Raw genomic sequence first — 22,151 nt, forward strand, 5'->3', positions numbered from 1 at the left:
TTGCCAGTAAAGAAGCTAACTAGCTTCTGAACTAGTTTCTGATTAGCTTCTGGGCTAGCTCCTGGCTAGCTTCTGGCTAGTTTCTGGCTAGCTTCTTGGAGTTTTTGGCTAGCTTCTTGGAGTTTCTGGCTAGCTTCTTGGAGGATTGCAGATTTGAGGTAAAAAAAAAAACTTATTTATAAATATAAATTGGTGAGGCGGGTTGCAGGAGAGTGTTTTGAAGATGAGTTGATGGAAAATAAAAATAAAATGCATGTGAAAAAAGTTGTAAATATATATATATACAGGACACGACAAGACGAGGACAAAATACGTCTGAACTGAACTGCTATGCCATCTCGGAAAAAGCTAGCTTATGCGCTAGCTCCTTCAACAATGCAGTACATTAATCAATTACAATAATAACAGTCAAGTCAAAAATAACAAGTAATAGAAGAGGTAGCATGCATTGTAATAATGACTGTTTTTACAATGTATTTACAACTATAAAGTGAGTAATGACTTGGTGTAATAAATAGTGTATACACTATAACTACAAAAGTATATGGACACCCCTTCAAATTAGTGGATTCGGATATTTCAGCGCCACCCATTGCAGACAGGTGCATAAAATCGAGCACACAAACATTGGCCGTAGAGTGGCCTTACTGATGAGCTCAGTGACTTTCAATGTGGCACCTTGCCAACAAAGTTGTTTGTCAAATTTCTGCCCTGCTAGAGCTGACCTGATCAACTGTAAGTGCTGTTATTGTGAAGTGGAAAGATCTACGAGCAATAACGGCTGAGCCATGAAGTGGTAGGCCACACAAGCTCACAAAACGGGGCCGACTAGTGCTGAAGCGCATAGCGCATAAAAAAATAATCTGTCATCGGTTGCAACACTCACTACCGCGTTCCAAACTACCTCTGGAAGCAACGTCAGCACAAGAACTGTTCGTCGGGAACTTTATGAAATGGGTTTCCATGGCCAGGTAGCCACACACAAGCCCAGGATCACCATGCGCAATGCCAAGCGTCGGCTGGAGTGGTGTAAAGCTCCTCACCATTGGACTCTGGAGCAGTGGAAACGCGTTCTCTGGAGTGATGAATCACGCTTCACCATCTGGTTGTCCTACGGACAAATCTGGGTTTGGCGGATGCCAGGAGAATGCTACTTGTCCCAGTGCATAGTGCCAACTGGAGAGATTAGTGTAGGAGGAATAATGTGTCTGGAGCTGTTTTTCATGGTTCAGGCTAGGCCCCTTAGTTCCAGGGAAGGGAATTCTTAACGCTACAGGATACAATGACATTCTAGACTATTCTGTGCTTCCAACTTTTTGACAACAGTTTCGGGAAGGCCCTTTCCTGTTTCAGGAAATGGTTTGTCGAGATCTGTTTGGAAGGACTTGACTGGCCTGCACAGAGCCATGACCTCAACCCCATCGAACACCTTTGGGATGAATTGGAACGCCGACTGCGAGCCAGGCCTAATTGCCCAACCTCACTAATGCTCTTGTGGCTGAGTGGAAGCAAGTCCCTGCAGCAGTGTTCCAACATAGAGTGGAAAGCCTTCCCAGAAAAGTGGAGGCTATTATAGCAGCAAAGGGGAGACCAACTCCATATTAATGCCCATGATTTTGGAATGAGATGTTCGACATGCAGGTGTTCACATACTTTTGGTCATGAGGTGCAATGGAACTGCAGTGTGTGTGTGTGTGTGTGTGTGTGTGTGTGTGTGTGTGTGTGTGTGTGTGTGTGTGTGTGTGTGTGTGTGTGTGTGTGTGTGTGTGTGTGTGTGTGTGTGTGTGTGTGTGTGTGTGTGTGTGTGTGTGTGTGTGTGTGTGTGTGTGTACGTGTGTGTACGTGTGTGTACGTGTGTGTACGTGTTGGATGTGTTGGATGTGTGAGTAGTCAGTGCAAATAATCTCAATCTTTTGGAACTTCCTCAGACACTGCCTGGTGTAGATGTCCTGGAGGGCAGGGAGCTCGCCCCCAGTGATGTAATGGACGCAGAGGACGCAGCCGGTCACGTAGCCGGTCAAGATGCTTTTGATTGTGCAGCTGAAGAACTTCTTGAGGATCCATGGGACCATGCTGAATTTCTTCAGTCACCCGAGGTTGAATATGCATTGTTGCGTCTTCAACACAGTGGTGTGATTGGACCATGTCAGGTCTTCTGTGATGTGCACGCCAAGGAACTTGAAGCTTTTGACACTGTACACTGCAACGTCATCGATGACAGTTGACCCCCCCGTTTCCTGTAGTCCACAATCAGCACCTTGGTTTTGCTGATGCTGATGGAGCAAAACCAATCCCTACTGAACACGACCCCAGTAAAGCCAATCCAGGCCAATGTGGAGCAATCTTCCCTTTCAAACAGAGTTGAATCCAATGCAACACCCTATCAAATGACAGAAAGCATTCTAAAAAGGTCTGTTTATATATATACAGTATAAAAAACATTAAAGACACCTGCTCTTTCCATGACATAGACTGAACAGGTGAATCTAGGTGAAACCTATGATCCCTTATAGATGTCACTTGTCAAATCCTCTTAAATCAGTGTAGATGGAAAGGGAGAAGACTGGTTAAAGAAGGATTTTAAAGCCTTGAAACAATTGAGATACGGATTGTGTATTGTGTGCCATTCAAAGGGTGAATGAGAAGGACAAACTATTTAAGGGCCTTTGAACGGGGTATGGCAGTAGGTCCCAGGCGCACCGGCTTGTGTCAAGATTTGCAACGCTGCGTTTTCCCCACTCAACAGTTTCCCATGTGTATCAAGAAGGGTCCACCACCCAAAGGACATCCAGCCAACTTGACACAACTGTTGGAAGCGTTGGAGTCAACATGGGCCAGCATCCCTGTAGAATGCTTTCGACACCTTTTAGAGTCCAAGCCCCCAAAGAAATGAGTCAACATGGGCCAGCAACATGGGCCAGCATTTTTCAAACAGAAATTTGTATGCTGTAGCACAAATTCCAAAAAGTTCTGGGACACTGTAAAGTCCATGGAGAATAAGAGCACCTCCTCCCAGCTGCCCACTTGCACTGAGGCTAGGAAACACTGTCGGAACCAATAAATCCACGATAATTGAGAATTTCAATAAGCATTTTTTTTGTTTACGGCTGGCCATGCTTTCCGCCTGGCTAACTACTACTCACATATTCAACCTCTCTTTAGTAACGTCTGAGATCCCTTCAGAGGGGGAGACACTCTAGACCCAAACTGTTAAAGATCTACAGTTGAAGTTGGAAGTTTACATACATTTAGGTTAGAGTCATTAAAACTAGTTTATCAACCACTCCACAAATTTCTTGTTAACAAACTATAGTTTTGGCAAGTCGGTTAGGACATCTACTTTGTGCACGACACAAGTAATTTTTCCAACAATTGTATACAGACAGATTATTTCACTTATAATTCACTGTATCACAATTCCAATGGGTCAGAAATGTACATACACTAAGTTGACTGTGCCTTTAAACAGCTTGGAAAATTCCAGAAAATGATGTCATGGCTTCATTGACATCGTTTGAATCAATTGGAGGTGTACCTGTTAATGTAAAGGCCTACCTTCAAACTCAGTGCCTCTTTGCTTGACATCATGGGAAAATCAAAAGAAATCAGCCAAGAAAAAAAAATTGTAGACCTCCACAAGCCTGGTTCATTCTTGGGAGCAATTTCCAAATGCCTGAAGGTACCACGTTCATCTGTACAAACAATAGTACACAGGTATAAACACCATGGGACCACGCAGCGGTCATACCGCTCAGGAAGGAGACGTGTTCTGTCTCCTAGAGATGAACGTACTTTGGAGCAAAGTGCAAATCAATCCCAGAACAACAGCAAAGGACCTTGTGAAGATGCTGGAGGAAACAGGTATAAAAGTATCTTTTTCCACAGTAAAATGAGTCCTATATTGACATAACCTGAAAGGCCACTCAACGAGGAGAAGCCAATGCTCCAAAACCGTCATAAAAAAGCCAGGACTACGGTTTGTAACTGCACATGGGGACAAAGATCGTACTTTTTGGAGAAATATCCTCTGGTCTGATGAAACAAAAATCAAACTGTTTGGCGTTTGGAGGAAAAAGGGGGAGGCTTGCAAGCCGAAGAACACCTTCCCAACCGTGAAGCACGGGCGTGGCAGCATCATGTTGTGGGAGTGCAGGAGGGTGCTGCAGGAGGGACTGGTTCACTTCACAAAATAGATGGCGTCATGAGGAAGGAAAAGTATGTGGATATATTGAAGCAAAATCTCAAGACATCAGTCAGGAAGTTAAAGCTTGGTCGCGAATGGGTCTTCCAAATGGACAATGACCCCAAGCATACTTCCAAAGTTGTGGCAAAATGGCTTAAGGACATCAAAGTCAAGGTATTGGAGTGGCCATCACAAAGCCCTGAACTCAATCCCATAGAACATTTGTGGGCAGAACTGAAAAAGCATGTGCGAGCAAGGAGGCCTACAAACCTGACTCAGTTACACCAGCTCTGTCAGGAGGAATGGACCAAAATTCACCAAACTTATTGTGGGAAGGTTGTAGAAGGCTACCCAAAACAGTTGACCCAAGTTAAACAATTTAAAGGCAATGTTACCAAATACTAATTGAGTGTATGTAGACCTCTGACCCACTGGGGATGTGATGAAAGAAATAAAAGCTGAAAAAAAATAATTCTCTCTTCGATTATTCTGACATTTCACATTCTTAAAATAAAGCAACTGACCTAAGACAGGGAATTTTTACTATGATTAAATGTCAGGAATTGTGAAAAACTGAGTTTAAATGTATTTGGCTAAGGTGTATGTAAACTTCCGACTTCAACTCTATATATATCCTACCCTGCCTTTCTAAGGTCTTCGAAAGCCAAGTTAACAAACAGATCACCGACCATTTCGAATCCCATCGTACTTTTTCCACTATGCAATCTGGTTACCGAGCTGGTGATGGGTGCATCTCAGCCACGCTCAAGGTCCTAAACGATATCATAACCGCCATCGATAAAATACAATTCTGTGCATCCGTATTCATCGACCTGGCCAATGTTTTTGACTCTGTTAATCACTGCATTCTTATCGGCAGTCTCAACAGCCTTGGTTTCTCATATGACTGCCTCGCCTGGCTCACCAACTACTTCTCAGACAGAGTTCAGTGTGTCAAATCGGAGGGCCTGTTGTCCGGACCTCTGGCAGTCTCTTTGAGGGTGCCACAGGGTTTAATTCTCTGGTTTAATTCTCGGGCCGACTCTTTTCTTTGTATGATGTCGCTCTTGCGGCTGGTGATTCTCTCATCCACCTCTACGCAGACGACACCATTCTGTATACTTCTGGCCCTTCTTTGGACACTGTGTTAACTAACCTCCAAATGAGCTTCAATGCCATACAGCTATCCTCCCGTGGCCTCCAACTGCTCTAAAATGCAAGTAAAACTAAAAGCATGCTCTTCAACCGATCGCTGCCCGCACCTACCCGCCTGTCTAGCATCACTACTCTGGACGGTTCTGACTTAGAATATGTGGACAACTGCAAGTACCTAGGGGTCTGGTTAAACTGTAAACTCTCCTTCAAGACTCACATTAAGCATCTCCAATCCAAAATTAAATCTAGAATCGGCTTCCTATTTCGCAACAAAGCATCCATAACTCATGCTGCAAAACTTACCCTTTCCTACCGAACCTTGACTTCGGCGATGTCATTTACAAAATAGCCTCCAACACTTACAAAATAGCCTCCAACACTCTACTCAGCAAATTGGATGCAGTCTATCACAGTGCCATCTGTTTTGTAACCAAAGCACCATATACTACCCACCACTGCGACCTGTATACTCTTGTTGTTTGGCCCTCGCTTCATTTTTGTCGCCAAACCCACTTGCTCCAGGTCATCTAGTCTTTGCAAGGTTAAGGCCCGCCTCATCTCAGCTCACTGGTCACCATAGCAGCACCCCCCCCCCCCCGTAGCACACGCTCCAGCAGGTATATTTCGCTGGTCACCCCCAAAGCCTTGGCCAGGTTGCAGTTGTAAATGAGAACTTGTTCTCAACTGGCCTACCTGGTTAAATAAAGGTGAAATAAAAAAATATTTACAAATAATACATCCCTGTGGAAGGCTTTCGACAACTAATTGAGGCTGTTCTGGGAGCAAAAGGATGTGGTGCAACTCAATATTAGGAAGGATCTCGTCACGGTATCTCTGTGTATTCAAATTTACATTGATAAAATGCAATTGTGTTCGCTGACCGTAGCTTGTGCCTGCCCATAGCATAACCCCACCACCCCCATGGGGCACTCTGTTCACAACATTGACATCAGCAAACCCGCTTGCCCACACAACACCATACTGCCATCTGCCCGGTAAAGTTAAATCCGGGATTCATCCGTGAAGAGCACACTTCTTTAGAATGCCTGTGGCCATCGAAGGTGAGCATTTGCACACTGTCAGTTACAATGCCGAACTACAGTCAGGTCAAGACCCTGGTGAGGACGAGCACGCAGATGAGCTTCCCTGAGACAGTTTCTGATAGATTGTGCAGAAATTCTTTGGTTGTTCAAACCCACAGTTTCATCATCTGTCCGGGTGGCTGGTCCCAGACGATTATCCCACAGGGGAAGAAGCCAGATGTGGATGTCCTGGTTACATGTTGTCTGCGGTTGTGAAGCCGGTTGGACATACTGCCTAATTCTCTAAAACGACGCTGGAGGCGGTTTATGGTAGAGAAATTAACATTAAATTATCTGGCAACAGCTCCTTCAAAACTTCAGTCATCTGTGGCAACATGCACATTTTATTATCCCCAGCACAAGGTGCACCTGTGTAATGATCATGCTGTTTAATCAGCTTCTTGATATGCCACATCTGTCAGGTGGATGGATTATCTTGGCAAAGGAGAAATGCTCACTAACAGGAATGTGAATACATTTTTGCACAACATTTGAGAGAAAAAAGCTTTTTGTGTGCATGGACAATTTCTGGGATCTTTTATTTCAGCTCATGAAACATGGGACCAACACTTTACATGTTGCTTTTATATTTTTGTTCAGTGTATATACGTATCGAATTGCCTTGAGAGGGAAAGATGCACATGCCAAATATATATATCCATATACCTGTATATATAGCAAACCTAACTCAAAACTATACGGCACATACTGTAAATATACACACAGGGGTGGTAAAGCATTCAAAGTTACTATAGGTGTTGTCTGAATTTCATTGTGCGTGGCAACTTCAACCAGGATCAGTTACAATTTTTTGTTGGTTATTTATATTGTTCCATGTCCGTTTAAGAATGCCAAGCGTGCTCTTAAAAGGTGCAAAGGGATAACAACAGAGCTAGCCATTTGGGAAAATTGAGCCTGAAGAATGCTTCTCTGGCTTTCATTAACTAACGAGAGCCCTCAATCCCTCTCTTCCTCCGGAAAGAAGGAAGGAACGTGTGAAGAGAAGATGAGAGGTAGATTGAGGGAAAGAGATCAAATAAATAGTAAAAAAATTGCCAAAAAGTTTTGCGTCGACGTCAAAATTCTTCTCAGAAAGATGTTTTTTTTCAAGAAAAATATGGCAACAAAGTAACAGGAGTTATATATTAGAATATTTTATTGCTTTATGAAATGTTGTTTGAATTCAAATTCACAACCTTCATATTGTTAGGAGTTCACAGAAATGTATTTACTGGAGGTCAACGCTTTGTCTGTTGTTGGACAGCTGGACATAACCATGATTGTCACCACATAACTTACAACACACAAACCTCTTTGGCATCCTGTTCATAGCACTACATATCTAAAATAATTATACAAACATCTGTATAAAATATATTAACCTGTTAGTTCAGAAAAAGGCTCACGGTAAACTAAAACCAAATGGTGTAGTTTACAGCTTAAATCCCTATGATGAATCTGACCAGCGGATTCAACACATCAGAAAATACACACAAAGAAACATTTGGAAAATAACAATAAAAGAACTTGGTGAAAAGCAAAATATCATATTTAGAAATCTAAAGAAGACAAAAAAACAGACCATCACAAGTTATATTTCTAAACCTGTAGAACCGGCTACTGAGGCTTAGGGAATATGGCTGGTGAAAATATGAACGTTAAGAGTTGTTGGCATTTTTATTAAATTATGGAGATGAGGGAGTTTTGCTCAACTCTGAAGAATTCCATGGCACAGGAATGTGGCCAGATTCACTCGACATTTCTGCACAGGGAGGGAACGGGGGTTAAAAGTCCATAAAAAGATAACCTTGTCTGTAGAATTTATCTGGAAAAGCGTGAGGCTTTCAGTTAATGTTTGGAAATGAGAAAAAAACAGATCTAATTCATTAAAAAGAGAATATGAAGTTCCCGAACTCCATGGATCATTGTACACGACAGAACATGAGAAAGGTGTTTTGTGAATATGTGAAAAGCAGCAGATATAAATACATTGGCATATACACTGACAGGACAGTAGTATGTTGCCCATTACCAAACAGCAATACTGTCCAAGTACCTAGAATGTTTCACATTTTGTCTCATAGACCCAGATGGCTAGCCTGCAGTCGCCTGGCTAAGAGAGAAAGAGATAGAGGAATAGCACAGTTCCCCTCTAAATGTGAAAGCACAAGTCCTTTTTTCCATACGTTCCTCTCTCATTCTGCATCATTCTTGTCTTTTGTACATTTTTCTTCAGAACTCTGACCATTGACGTAGTCGGTACTCTGCGCAGCTTCCCGAGAGCTCACACCACCTCGAGTGAATCGCTTGTCGAAGATCAAAAGTCTGACTTCCTCAAATGAAGATTTCCACTGCCTCTGCCTCCAAGTCATCCAGGCCTCTCAATGTGTTCAGGGAGGAGGACTTCAGTTGTTGAGCAGCAGCGTTGTCTGGAAAACAGAGAGAGGTCAAATGATTAGAGGAATGTGTGGGAAGAGTGGAAATGGTGGAAAAATACACCACTATTACAGTACATCATCTTTAACCAAAGAAACATGCTGATTGTTCTACATTGGGATGAGCCATTCAGTTAAATCAGTGCAGTTAATAATCAGGGCTAAGTGTGACAACATAGCACATTCCGGCAGCCCACAGATGACCTCCGACCTACAAGGCCATCGCCGATTGGCTGGTTCTACGGGGGTATGGTTGGTAAATCAATGACTGCTCTGACACAGAGTGTGATGCAATTACAAAGAATGGTTTGGATGTTTGGGTAACTGTGTGTGCGTATGTGTGTGTGACAGACTACTCACCAATGCTGAGTTTAGAACCAGTGGTTGGCTCCTTGACCTTAGCTTCATCCTCTGATCCACAGCTCTGGCTGGGGTGAGCTGGGGAGGAGCACCGGAGAGGAGAGACAGGAGTCTGGTCGTCTGACAGACTCTTACCTACAACACAGAGCATGTGAAATATCAACCACTGTCTGGCACACATTTAAATGATAAACATGTGCTCTAATTCTACCCTCAATCCACTTCAATGTCCATCAAAATGATCTTTGACAATAACTCCCTAGTTCATATTCCGATTAGATTGCATGTATGAAGCGAACAACAATGCCTCCTGAACAGAGCCCTGAGAGACCCCTCAAGTAATAGTTAAAAAGGTGTTAAAACGTTTTTTTTTTGTCTCTGACAATATCGTGACTCGTCCTTACCTTTGCTTACGCTGGCGCACTTGGCCGTGCTAATTGAAGAAGTGGACATGGCGGCGCGCAGACAAAACCCACTCTTCTCGACCTGGTCCTGGTGCAAACGCTGGTGGAGTACCTTAATGACAGCATCTTTCTCCAGCATATGGGCGTAGAGAGCACGGATCCTACGTGCAGGAGAGAAATGGCGTCAGAGTAGACAAATGGTGGCTCTCTGAGCATTGCTATCTGATACAACGAAGTAGATCAGAAGTATTAAATGCATACAAAGTGTCATGACGGCAATAATGCTACAAATGACGGATCATTTCTCGGAAAAAAAGTTCCATCTTCATACCGGTTTTCCATCTCCTGGTTTCGGTAGTCAGATACAGGCAGGTCCTCGTTGAAGCTGTTGTTTGAAGAGTGACAGGGGGAATGGTTGATGATGGTTGTGTCTCTGGAAGGGAGAAAATGGGAAGTACAATAGACGTATTTAGCCCAGACGTTTTGAAAATGTTCTCTCTCGTATGTGCATACAGAACACAACCCTTGAACCATCGATCCCCTAACGTTAAATCTCTGACCCTCACCTTTGAGCGGCGGCAGTGGCGGCCACGTCCATGGCGAACTGCCTCATGGTGCTCTCCTCCAAGTACTTCTGCTCCCAGCGCATCATGTCCGCCTCCAGGGCTAGGATACGCTCCTCTCTTTCCCTCAGACGCTCGTGCAGCGAGCCCACCGTCACGCCCGGCGGGTGAGACTGCCTCTGCTGCACCCTCAGGCTCTTCAGCTCTTGCTCCAGGCGTGTCCTCAACCTCATCTCCAGGCCCTCGCGCTTCTCGCAGGTGGCCTGCAGCTGAGCCAGGGCGCTCTGCAGCCGCTCCACCTTCTCCACGTAGGCCCGCTTCCGTCGCAGTTCCTCTTCCAGCTGCCGGCCCCTGCACCGCTGGGCCTCTAGGGCCTCCTCGAGCTGCTCCGCCCTCAGGCCCTGCTCCTCTGCGAAGTTGCGGAGCCTCTGGAGTTCGCGCTCGGCGCGCTCACGCTCAAACTGCTGCTCCTCGCCTGATGGGGGGAAAGAAAGAGGAGAAGAGAAGGGGGGAAAGAAAAGTCAGACACGGTAAAGCCACAAAGCTACAAACGGTACAACATTCACACACAGGATAAATTGACAGGATACATCAGGATACAAGCTAGTCTTGGGTACTGGGACGGACACAAGGCATGAACCAGTCTAAGGCCACATTAAGCTATTTCGAAGGTGGAAATGAGAGCTTGGTCGAAGTCTTAAAGCCATCACACTACCATCGCTCTAACCCAGCTAATACGTCCCAGAATTAGCTGGGACCAACGGTCTTCATTTGCTCAAGCATTTGTGGAATGTCGAGGGTTAGAAAGAGGAGGGGAAGCTCCTATCCCTTTGACCCACTTAACAAGGAACATTACTCCAATCAAGGCCGTACACCTCCAACCCTCTCTCATCTGGCCCTGGGAAAGGCCCACTGCTTAAATAGGCAACGTAAATCAAAACCAACAACCCCAGGAACCTGATGTTAGTTCAACAGTTCTCATTTATAGCTCCCCTTCCTTCCTCGTAGCTGGGTTGCGTTTACTGTTGAGGCGTTCTCACCAAATAAGCGGAGGTTATGCAATGGAAATTCTTCCATACAGGATGTAGCTTAGCTACAGAGTGGCCCTGTGCTATGCTCCAATCCTGTGAGGAATGCGCAACATGGCTGAAGTGGGTCTACGACTTGGAGTGGTGGGAAAGGAGATGGGATGGGTGACACTTACTTTGCTCGAGCAGTTTGGTCATGATGTGCTGGTTGTAGTCGGCAGCTTCCACTTCTTTTGCGGCCTGTGTTCTGGCACTTTCCAGGCTTTCTGTAACGCAAATATTGAAAGTTAAGCATTATACACTAAAACTGATTTGGGAAAAAGTTTCTCTGCAACCAGTTCCACTCTTTATAAACCATTATAATCTTTAAAAAATGGCTCTGGACTAAAGTGCTAACCAACCTGAGATTTTCTGGTATTTGTAGTCCTTACCTCTAAGATCCATGTTGAAGTCCTGCAGCCTCCTGATCTCGGCCACCAGTCTGCTCCTCAGGGTCTGCTCCAGGCTCTCCCTCTTACTGCTGCCCTGCATCAGAGCCTCATAGGCCTCTGAGATCCTCTGGATCTCCTGCTCCAACTGAATGGACAGAGAGAAGCAAGGAGGGGAAAGAAAAACATTCTTGGTCAGCCATCTTGTTTGCTTGTTTAATATCTTTATGCGTGCTGGAGATGGGGGGGGGTGTTGGTTCAGACCTAGTACATCTGTATGTGCAGTACAGCACATAAACATGTGGGCACGTATATAAACATACATATGGGCATATATACATAAATATCACTGGGAGCACATTCCATACATGTGGGCACATGTACTGTGTTTATACGGTACATACACTACATGCCTATAATCCAGAGGAATTTGAGCTAACAGCACTCCCCGTGTGTGAGTGGTTTATATCTGCATTCCTGGGAGCTAACAGCCATGGTTCTAGGTGTGGGTGGTTCACGATCACACGCACAGACATACAGAGAGAGAGAGAGAGAGAGAGAGAGGTATGGGCGGGTTGTCATTGCGGGGAAGGTGTGCACGCCTGTGCTGTGGAAACAGAAACAGGCAGAGAAGTGAAGAAGTAGAAACACCCACCATTACAGCAGCCACTAAGGCATGTTTACTCAGGGCTGCGGCCCGACGGTCAGGGGAAATTTTCCAACCCAGTAATTATCATTCTTTAAGGCTGAGGGAGCACAAGAAGTGGGGTGACGTAACTCCACAGGAGAGCAGCAAAGTCTTGCTACAGTATGCATTTACCATAAGATATAGGAAGATGGATATAACCTATTTTAGTCCTCCATCTACCTCTATTGTATCTACCAAGATAAATATGTGAAGTCTGTCATCTAATGATGTTGCCACTATCTTGATTTATAAGAGGCAATAACATACTCAAGTAGTGATGGGTGGGTGGGGGGGGGACAGATAGCTACATATCGCAATATTATTTTTGCGCTAGTTGGCTGTACCTGCACCAAAACTCCAGTATTTTCCCTTTATAGCTTGATCTTGATCTTTTTAAATAGGGAGCCAATTTGTTTCCAGCACTTTTATTTCCCTGACTCATCAAAACGTATTTTCTCATGTTCTTTAGTCTCTTTGCAGCAGACGCATAGTTAGCAATACGTTTGGTACATCGAATCACAATAAAATCACAGTATCGAAACGCAATACATATGGAATTGTGAGAATCGCAATACACATCGTATCGGCACCTAAGTATCATGGTAATATTGTGACGTCCCTGGCAATTCCCAGCCCTATACACCGGGGGGGGGGGGGTCAGTTTCAACACACAGTGGCCCTGCCACCTGCCATGGCGAACAGAATATCTCGCTCTCTCTGGGCACTCTTGAGCATGTCATCTGTGCCAGGGCTTTACGACCCTGTCGACTGCTGTCTGACATGCCCTGGATAGGACCAACAACAAAAAAGGGCACATGCTCACAACCCCTTGGCTGCAGCACAATGCAGGGAGTGTGGACACAGTAGCAGACTCTGGCCTCTATATGTTCTCTATTTGCAGCCAATGGTAGCAGCAGTTGTAAAGATGGGGCAGTGTGCCTGAGGTGGCTCTACACAAGCTATCTGCTACTTGGGTTTCCCTCCATTCCCTTCATTAAGCGACACATGTTGCAGAATACAGTCCTTTGCTATTCAGCGTGGGCATGCCTAATTCAGAAGTTCCACGTGTTGTGTGTAACTCAAAAGTTGTGCATTCCATCATGCATCGATTTCAATGGGAGATTTGTCCCAAGTTGAACATGATTTGTTTCTCCAATATAATATCAGTCCTTCATGCATATAGCAGTACAAACGTATCCAATGGCATGTCGCCATTTTAGAGAGGGACTGAAAGGAGAATATTCCCACCATATAGATACAATATAATTATCTTCAATGAAAAATGTGTGATTCTCACCTTCTGGATGCGGCAGGCCTTCTCTCGGTGGCCCTCCAGCTCCTGCCTCAGCCTCTCATTCTCCAGCATCAGCAGTTCCACCTGCTTGGGCTCCTCCACGACACCAGGGGGCCGACTGGTGAACATGCTGTAGCAGGTCTCCGTTTGCTGCTGAACTGGGGCCACATACCTGTGAAGAAGGACGTGTGTTGTTAAAATTGAGTGTGACTGGCCACTACCGTCTCCCCATGAGTGTGAATAGCTAGCAATAGTACCTTAGCTCATAAGAGCTGTGGTTACGTGAACAACCGTTGCTCGTTAAAGTTTACCACAAGCTTCCCGCCGCTGATCTACGCATGTGGGTGGAGTGAGATTTTTTTGAGTCGCTGACACCTTTTGGTAACATATTCTTACCAGTCCCACTCCCATCCACAAGGGGGCGATTCAACATTTTTTTTGTTTTTGTCTTTTGATTTTGTGAAAGCAAGGAAGAGTCGCCATCCCTGGGCTAGTGGTAGATAGCTGGCAGCCTGGCTAACTGGCTTTAGCCTGGCTAAAAAAGCTAGCCTTTTCAGCTTCCCACATCTCTATGTAAATAAATATGCCCCGGCAAGTATTCTTATAAACCATTATCCCAGTTTGATATGCTGCTTTTGTATTCATTCCCATATCGGCTAAAAATAGAATTTCATGTTTTGGTCACAGAGAAAAAAAGTACATGGCTAGCCAGTTGGCTACCGCAGGTTCTACCCTTTACAATAGCCTGTAATTACTAGTTTTTGGGTGGATTCTTGTCATTTGATTTACTGTTTGAACAGTCGCTGAGATTATATTTGGTTATCAATGCATAATTGGCTACTTTTATGAATTGCCTATAGCCAATTAGGCATTGATATAGATAAAATAACCAAGAGTCAACACTGCCCCCATTGCTGTGAGTTCTGCGCCGTGTATCATTTTCAGGTAGTAAAAAAGTATGTTGAATGCCGGCGCGTATTACAAGAAGCCGCCCCTTTTGTGATGAAAAACGACATTGCAACATTCCAAAATTGGCATCCACAGATATCACAACTATCTTATATTATAATGAACACATCAACTCCACCCTAGGCGGGTTGACATAATAGTGTTTCAGAAAGGCGATCGGAATTCCAACCTACGCATGTAATGATTCACAATGCATGCTAGGGAGGTAAGGAAGGCAGGACGCACAATGACAAGGCTTGGAATCCATTATGCGAGCGGCTACGGCCACAGAAATTAACACACTATTTAATGTGTGATCGCTGTTGATTCATGGCAAAGACATTGGGAACACACCAACAGTGGGAACACCTTTACATGATCTCACTGTATGGCCAACACCCACACACACAGTTGTGCTTTGCCGTAATGCCTTAGTACCTGTGCTGCTCGGTCTGGATTGGCTGGGGAATGTCCCTGTACACACACTGGGGCTCTTGGGTGTGGATGGGCATATATCCTTGGGACATGATGGGAACAGATGAGTACTCTGGGTGTGGGCTGCATTTGTCCTGGAGGCCTTGTGGGGGGGCGCAGTAACCCAGCTCCGGGTAGCTATGTGAGGAGCTCCTGACTGCCTCAGACTTCGCCATGGCACAATTCCTCTCCAGAGACAGCTGCAGGAGATGCTCACTCAGCGATCGCATATGCCCTCGCTTCAACTCAATCAGCTCCTCATCCGCCGCACGGTAGTCCCGTTCGCGTAGCTGCTTGTGGGCGCCTGTGGCGGGTGCCCAATGCTGAGCCAGGTACTGAGAGTGGGCTTTGGCCTGCTCGTAGGTGGGCAGCTCCTCGCCGTGGAGCTGGTAAAGCTGGTAGCTACTCTCCGAGTGCTGGTAGTCTCCCTGGTGTTCCTGGCCCTGGGGCTCCTGGCGGGCTGACAGTTGGAGGAATGAGGAGTCTTCCTGGGTGAGGCTCTCCAGAGAGGAGCGAGGACTTCCACCGGGGCCCTCTCCTGCTCCACTCCCAGGCCCTCCACCAGGGGACCCTCCGCTGCCTCCGCGCAGGGCCTGCTGCTGGATGGCCAGGAGGGTACGTGCGTCTGTGGGGTTGCCGTAGCGTAGTTGTTCCTGGATGAGGCGGTGCAGGACCGTGCCAGACGGCTCTTCTGTGGATGACATGATGGTTCTGTTGTTTGAAGCTAGTGATCAAGTGGAGACAGAATTGTTATAGATGGCTGTGAACCTGGAACAGGATAAAAATAAATGAATCAATAAACATACTTACAAGTAGTCCTACACCTAAAACAGTATAGTTGATCATTGCTAATGTACAACATTTACAAGATCATGCAAATGATTTGTGCTCCTCCAAAACCCTACTGTAGAATACTGTAAAGACTGCAAAAAAATAACATAATATTCATGATTTGTTGAATAACCCATACATTACTCAAGGCCTTTGTCGTCCAGGTAGAGTGAAGCAAAAATCAAGTATGCTCTACTTTTGAGTGATGGCATTCCATGAATTTCCTAATGGAAATTAATTTCCCCTCTTAAATTGTATAAGTATGCCATCACTATTTCACTATCAGATGTGATTTTTACTTAAACATGTTCCATTTTACATGAGTTAAATTGTCAACATTATGGATCAAATGTTTGTTGGTCGTGAAAAGTAACATTCATACAAGCCACATAGCGACAGAAGGGAAACGTGGTTGCTCCGTGGTACTACTGCTGTTAAAATGTGCGTCGAAATTCTATTCTCACCCAGGAGCCGAGCGCATAATTCTACAAACAGTTTTCAGAACCAACGATGGAACAATTAAGTTGCATAATAAATTAGAAACCACAATACAATATGTTTTGTGTTAACGCGCGATAACCGACTGTTTACAATTCAAGCCTCGAATGTTACAAAGTAGCCAAAAACAAACAAATCTTACCAGTTCACGCTGTCATCCCAGCAAAAACGTTTTTTAAATTATTTTTTTAAACGTTCAACTTTAAAATAAGGTCAAAAGTAATGCACAATGTTTCGCTTAAACAGTTATCATCCTTCCACCGCGAGTTTGTGGTTTACTCTGGTCAGAACTTGCTCAACACTGAACCGGTTGTCGAGAGCTGAGCGATAATAAGTAACTGGGGACGGAGGGACTGAGGTCGGGAATGCCAGGAATGTGAGAGCGCGAGTTCCCTCGGGGATCAAAAGCGTAACCCACACGGTTCCAATATGAGAGAGGAGGCCAAACGGAATAGCTGCAATTCTCCTCACAACCATGAGGACAGCGATAGTGTTCCAGGTAATAAACTACAAATGGGAATTAATCACAGGGAAACCAGCAGGCAGAAGTTACATAGGCCTAACAGCATGCCAATAACATGTTATAAAGATGATAATAACCTGAATGTAGATAGTCCACGTTGACATTTTCCTTCCCTCTCTGAGTGTCTGTCTGCTATTGGCATTTTGCAGACACTGATTGAGCGGATAGGAATAGCCTATAGACTAACTCTATAGATCTGTTTTGACATTTCATTCAAGGGCAACTGTGCATGTGACCTTGTCCTGTCTCTGGGGGGGGGGGGGGCAGACAATGATTGCATATAGATTTTTTTTTTGTCACTATCCAGTGTTTTCAGTCAATATGACTCTAGGATTTAGCTAAAGAAAAAATGCCTATAGATTCAGGACCACTAAACTATAAACTATAATTATCTAGTGATGAAAGTAGCCATTGACTTGTATGGGAGATGAGCGTCTCAACAGGACGGGACAGAGTATATAGATCGGCAGCTGTCCATTGGAATCTGTGGCTTTTCCCTGTGACCAAAGACATAGAAAGTCATTGAGCCCAAAGCACTACATGATGCAGAGTGGTAGAGAATGTCAAACAGAAGCACCTGATTGAACTATGGGTTCAAATCTCAAATATGTAGGAGCATAAGGGCTGTGGAATGAGACATGAGGTTAGCATGCTTCAGGAATGAACATAATTTGCCTCCATAGCCCAATGAACTAAGAACACAATTTTAGTGGCATTCTGTGAGGCCCCAAAGCTTCTAAACATTTCAAAACACACAACGAAGGCAAAAAAAGGCACAATAAACCACCATCTTGATGGTTTTTCTCGAAGTTTACAGCACACATTCCACACATGTTTTGGGTGGTGGTAAGCACAGGAGGTTGGTTTCACCTTAATTGGGGAGGACAGGCTCGTGGTAATGGAATGGTATCACATACATGGTATCACATACATTAAACATGGTTTGATGCCATTTCATTTGGTCCATTCCAGCCATTATTATGAGCCGTCCTCCCCTCAGCAGCCTCCACTGGTGTAGTTAAGGGTAGTTATTATGAGCCGTCCTCCCCTCAGCAGCCTCCACTGGTGTAGTTAAGGGTAGTTATTATGAGCCGTCCTCCCCTCAGCAGCCTCCACTGGTGGTAAGTATTCTTAAACATATTTTTATGCAGCCAAGTTGTCTGAATGTCTAGGCGGCCATTTGCAAGGTATTAAAAGCGTGTTTGAGTTTCCCCTCAAATGGGGACAGTGGTGATAGTGGAAGCACCCTTTAAAAGCGTGGCTTTTCATTTAACACCTCCCCACTACTTCCTCCCCCCACTGACACTCACCCCCTTCATCTCCGCTGGTTAACTCGCAGCCTCTAGCCATTTGCCCCCATTGTGGCAGACTTCCTGTGAACTTCCAAAGGAATGCTGAGTGGAGTGGCCCTTTGAAATCATGGACATTGAAAGGAGCCATTCCTGGTGTTAGTGGACATTCAAAATCGCTGGCCATAAAAATTCCTGCTGTCTGCAGACTCAGGCGGGCTTCAGTTGACCAAAGGGTTATAGGTTATACTTTATACGATATGTGAGAACAGCACTGCAAGAAAGATGTCACATGGTTCTATTTAGTCCTTTTTCCTTATTCCCTCATGGTTGATTTATTTTCAATTCATTTACTTAGAAGTGCTTCAATATTTATTTATTCCTATCAGGTGCTGTGTTTTGGTTTACTTCTTATTTACTTATTTGAAAGACTTGGTTAACCCCTTTTGAGTGTTTGTCTTGGTGTGTGAATGAGGGCATTTGATTAACCCGAGCGCCCGGGTAGGCATAGTTTGAACCGGACTGCCTCCCGGGTATGAGCCATGTGCCCCGATCTGGCCGACGGCTAGGTTGGCTCAAAACAAATGTGATTTAGGTTAAGCACATGGAGTAATGAGTAGAATTCTGTGTTTTCACATGCGAAAGTGAATGCCGTACTTTTTTTATATTTTTAAAATCAATCTGCCTTCCTAATTAAAACTAGTTTGAAAATTCAAACATCTATTTGATGGAAAAGAGACGTATGTTTCCGAACAATGCACCATGCCGCCTTGTTGACAACATGACCAAGCGGCACAGATGGCTGTTTATTTGAGCAGGGTGTGCCTCCCTCACTGGCTTCACCCAGAATCCCCCCAATGGGGGAATGGGTGTGTTAATTAGAGACCTGAGCTAGCCCTCCCCCCTGGGGTTAATGAGCACAAAGGCAGCTCTCAGTCAAAGTTTGTCAGATGCCTAAGAGAATGGTATGGAAAGTGGTGGTGCAGAGCTGGCAGGAGCAGTGGGACAGAGACACTAAGGGCAGGCGTCTATTCCAAGTATAGAGTAAGGGAGGGGAGGGGAGGGCGACAGGAAGAGACAGAAGAGAGGAGGCCATCTTTAAAAGGCTACGGGTGGGACACAGCCGGTTGAATACGACGTTAAATATGATAGGAAAGCATCAAACAGGAAGGTGTGATTACTGCCAGGAAACCGAGACAGTGGCGCATGTATTGATACAGTGTGAGCAGTAGCAGAGGGAAAGAGAGAGACTGATAACCAGTATGAGGGAAAAGGGGATGCAGGAATTGAGTTTATAGAGCATACTGAGTAGAACATCATTAGATACAGTCTCAAATATGTAATATTTCTTAATAAAAACATGGCTGGCAGGTGGGATTTAGTTTGTGCCTGTCTCTGGCCCACACTCCAGTACAGTAGGTGGCGGCAATGCACCATACCGTTGGATGCCAACCGCCGAAAAAAAAAACCCACAGAAGAAGTTTGTCAGATTCTAGCCAGCAATAGGAGAGGACAGGTGCCACAGGCCGTGCTCAGCCACACACCTACCACTACCGCCACCGCGTCTGGGGGAAAGGGGAACCAGATGAGTGTGACCCTAATCGGGACCTGCTGGGGATGAAGAGCCAAATGACGTGTGAGTGCGTACCAATGGTTTCCAGTATGATGACGTTACTGATGGAGCTTTCTCCACCCTCCCCAGAAGTGGCCTGCTACGACTATGGACTGTAACGTGTGTGTGGTGTGAGTGCCTGGGCTTGTGTGTTCTGTGTTGCTTTTATCCTGTAACCCCCCCTTTTAATACTGAGAAAATACAATTATTAAAGAACCATAAACTGATTGCTTGCCTCCTGCCTCTGTTTGTGATTTTGTGATTGAAAGAACATTGTTTTTTTTTGACAAAGACACAATACTTTGCTGTTAAACCAAACCTTTTTTCTTTGTTGTTTTTATGTCACAATATGACATCATTCCATTTAGTTTTTTTGGTCAAAATGAACACAATATTACACAGAACAAAAGTTCCAATTCATAAAAGGAAATCAGTCAATTTAAATAGGCCCTAATCTACGGATTACACATGACTGGGAATTCAGTTATGCATCTGTTGGTCACAGATGCCTTAAAAAAAGGTAGGGGCGTAGATTGTCATGCTGAAACATGAGGTGATGGCGGCAGATAAATGGTACAACAATAGGCCTCAGGATCTCATCTCTGTGCATTCAAATTGCCATCGATGAAATACAACTGTGTTTGTTGTCTGTAGCTTATGCCGGCCCATAACATGACCCTGCCGCCACCATGGGGCACTCTGTTCACAACGTTGACATCAGCAAACCGCTCGCCCACACGACGCCATACATGCTGTCTGCCATCTGCACAGTTGAAACCGGGAGCACAACCAGTGTGCCAGTGGCCATCGAAGTCGAGCCTTTTCCCACTGAAGTCAGCTACGATGCCGAACTGCAGTTAGGTCGAGACCCTGGTGAGGACGACGAGCATGCAGATGAGCTTTCCTGAGACGGTTTCTGACAGTTTGTGCAGAAATGATTTGGTTGTGCCCCAACCCACTGTTCTATCAGCTATGCAGTGGCTGGTCTCAGACGTTCCTGCAGGTGAAGAAGCCGGATGTGGTGGTCCTGGTCTGGCATGGTTACGAGGCTGGTTGGACTTCCTGACAAATTGTCTAAAACAATGTTGGAGGCTGCTTATGGTAAAGAAATTAACATTCAAATTCTCTGGCAACAGCTCTGGTGAACATTCCTGCAGTCAACATGCCAATTACACGCTCCCTCAAAACTTGAGACATATGTGGCATTGTGTTGTGAGACAAAACTGCACATTTTAGAGTTGCCTTTTATTATCCCCAGCACAAGGTGTGATGATCATGCTGTTGAATCAGCTTCTTGATATGCCACACCTGTCAGGTAGATGGAAAATCTTATCAAAGGAGAAATGCTCACTAACAGGGATGTAAACAAATTTGTGCTCAACATTTGAGAGAAATAAGCTTTTTGTGCATATGGAACATTTCTGGGATCTTTTATTTAAGCTCATGAAACATAGGACCAGCACTTTTCATGTTGCGTTTATATTTTTGTTCAGTGTACATTATTCAAACTACCAGTTGTAGGACGGAATACATCCTGAAGAGGGACTGTGTTTTGGTCCGTGTTCAGCATGCTATGATAAATTACTTTCTAAAAAAAGAAAGAGCAACACAAAATGCAATGGATTTTGATTTGACACAAGACATTTTGGAAGGAAGGAGCTTTCACCGAACTGTGATAGGCCAAGCAGGTTGGCATTACTTCACTGAATGACTTCCTCTAAAAGAGAGTAGGAAGAGAGGCCATCTCACTGATGACTGGGTTTGTGCCTAGAGGCTCGGAGTGGAGTGGACAATGGAATGGGATTGAAACTGGACCTGACAGAACCGGGTAGAGTAGAATTCTAAAGGGGTGAGATACAACGGGATAGGATAGTGTGGGAAATAATTGGACTGAATGGAATACAGAGTATTACGATAAGGTGGGGTTGGATTTGGGTGGGATGGATTCCTTCTCTGGGCATTCACATTCAAACAGAGAGCAATAGATAGGGATATGATGGAATGTGTTGTGATGGCATTTTGTTCTGGTACGCCAATGACATTGGATATTCCCAAGTATTCATATTTCAATACAGAACGACAGACTTTGACTGTTTAGGTGCATTTGAATGATTCTGGGAAGTGGTCTCAGATAGGACTGGCTAGTGTTGTTGATTTGGTTCAAATTCCTCATTGTTAACCTCTGAGAAGAACCATCATGAGGAAACGCAGACATATTCCTGCTATTACTACAGCAAGTTATCGAGCAATCTCCTGCTTGCTCCATCCACTCCAGTTGAAGGTCAAAGAATGTCCAGCACATTTTCTGGCAGACACATATCAGACAATGACTCGTAGGACCGGAATCCCAGAAGTC

At 44.8% G+C, this 22,151-nt stretch overlaps 1 protein-coding gene across 3 annotated transcripts; it reads right to left on the reverse strand.

Moving 5' to 3' along the window:
• Positions 1 to 7,558: 7,558 nt before the first annotated feature.
• Positions 7,559 to 17,071, reverse strand: LOC115114165 (angiomotin-like 2a). 3 transcript variants are annotated; one of them, XM_029642190.1, is made up of 10 exons: positions 16,972 to 17,071; positions 15,007 to 15,810; positions 13,624 to 13,792; positions 11,642 to 11,786; positions 11,387 to 11,476; positions 10,186 to 10,657; positions 9,951 to 10,052; positions 9,620 to 9,780; positions 9,216 to 9,350; positions 7,559 to 8,849 (listed from the first exon to the last, which is right to left on the reverse strand). In XM_029642190.1, the coding sequence occupies exons 2-10, from the start codon at positions 15,744 to 15,746 to the stop codon at positions 8,755 to 8,757; spliced, it is 2,109 nt and encodes a 702-aa protein (XP_029498050.1). In that variant the 5' UTR covers positions 15,747 to 15,810; positions 16,972 to 17,071; the 3' UTR covers positions 7,559 to 8,754. The 3 variants fall into 3 exon arrangements, with proteins under 3 accessions (XP_029498050.1, XP_029498052.1, XP_029498049.1); XM_029642192.2 differs by lacking the exon at positions 16,972 to 17,071 and adding an exon at positions 16,514 to 16,862 and having other exon boundaries at positions 15,007 to 15,766; XM_029642189.2 differs by lacking the exon at positions 16,972 to 17,071 and adding an exon at positions 16,514 to 16,861.
• Between the last annotated feature and the right edge of the window lie 5,080 nt (positions 17,072 to 22,151).

This window comes from Oncorhynchus nerka, linkage group LG9b (genome assembly GCF_034236695.1).
Source record: "Oncorhynchus nerka isolate Pitt River linkage group LG9b, Oner_Uvic_2.0, whole genome shotgun sequence".
NCBI classification, from domain to species: Eukaryota; Metazoa; Chordata; class Actinopteri; order Salmoniformes; family Salmonidae; genus Oncorhynchus; species Oncorhynchus nerka.

Bases quoted from the DNA above. Each gene is read 5' to 3' on its own strand.
- LOC115114165 (XM_029642190.1), bottom strand. From the start codon at position 15,746: ATGTCATCCACAGAAGAGCCGTCTGGCACGGTCCTGCACCGCCTCATC. The intron at 13,793-15,006 runs GTACTAAGGCAT...CCTTCTTCACAG, and splicing joins ATCCAGACCGAGCAGCACAG to GTATGTGGCCCCAGTTCAGC. The intron at 10,053-10,185 runs GTGAGGGTCAGA...TCTCCCTTCCAG, and splicing joins GCCACTGCCGCCGCTCAAAG to AGACACAACCATCATCAACC.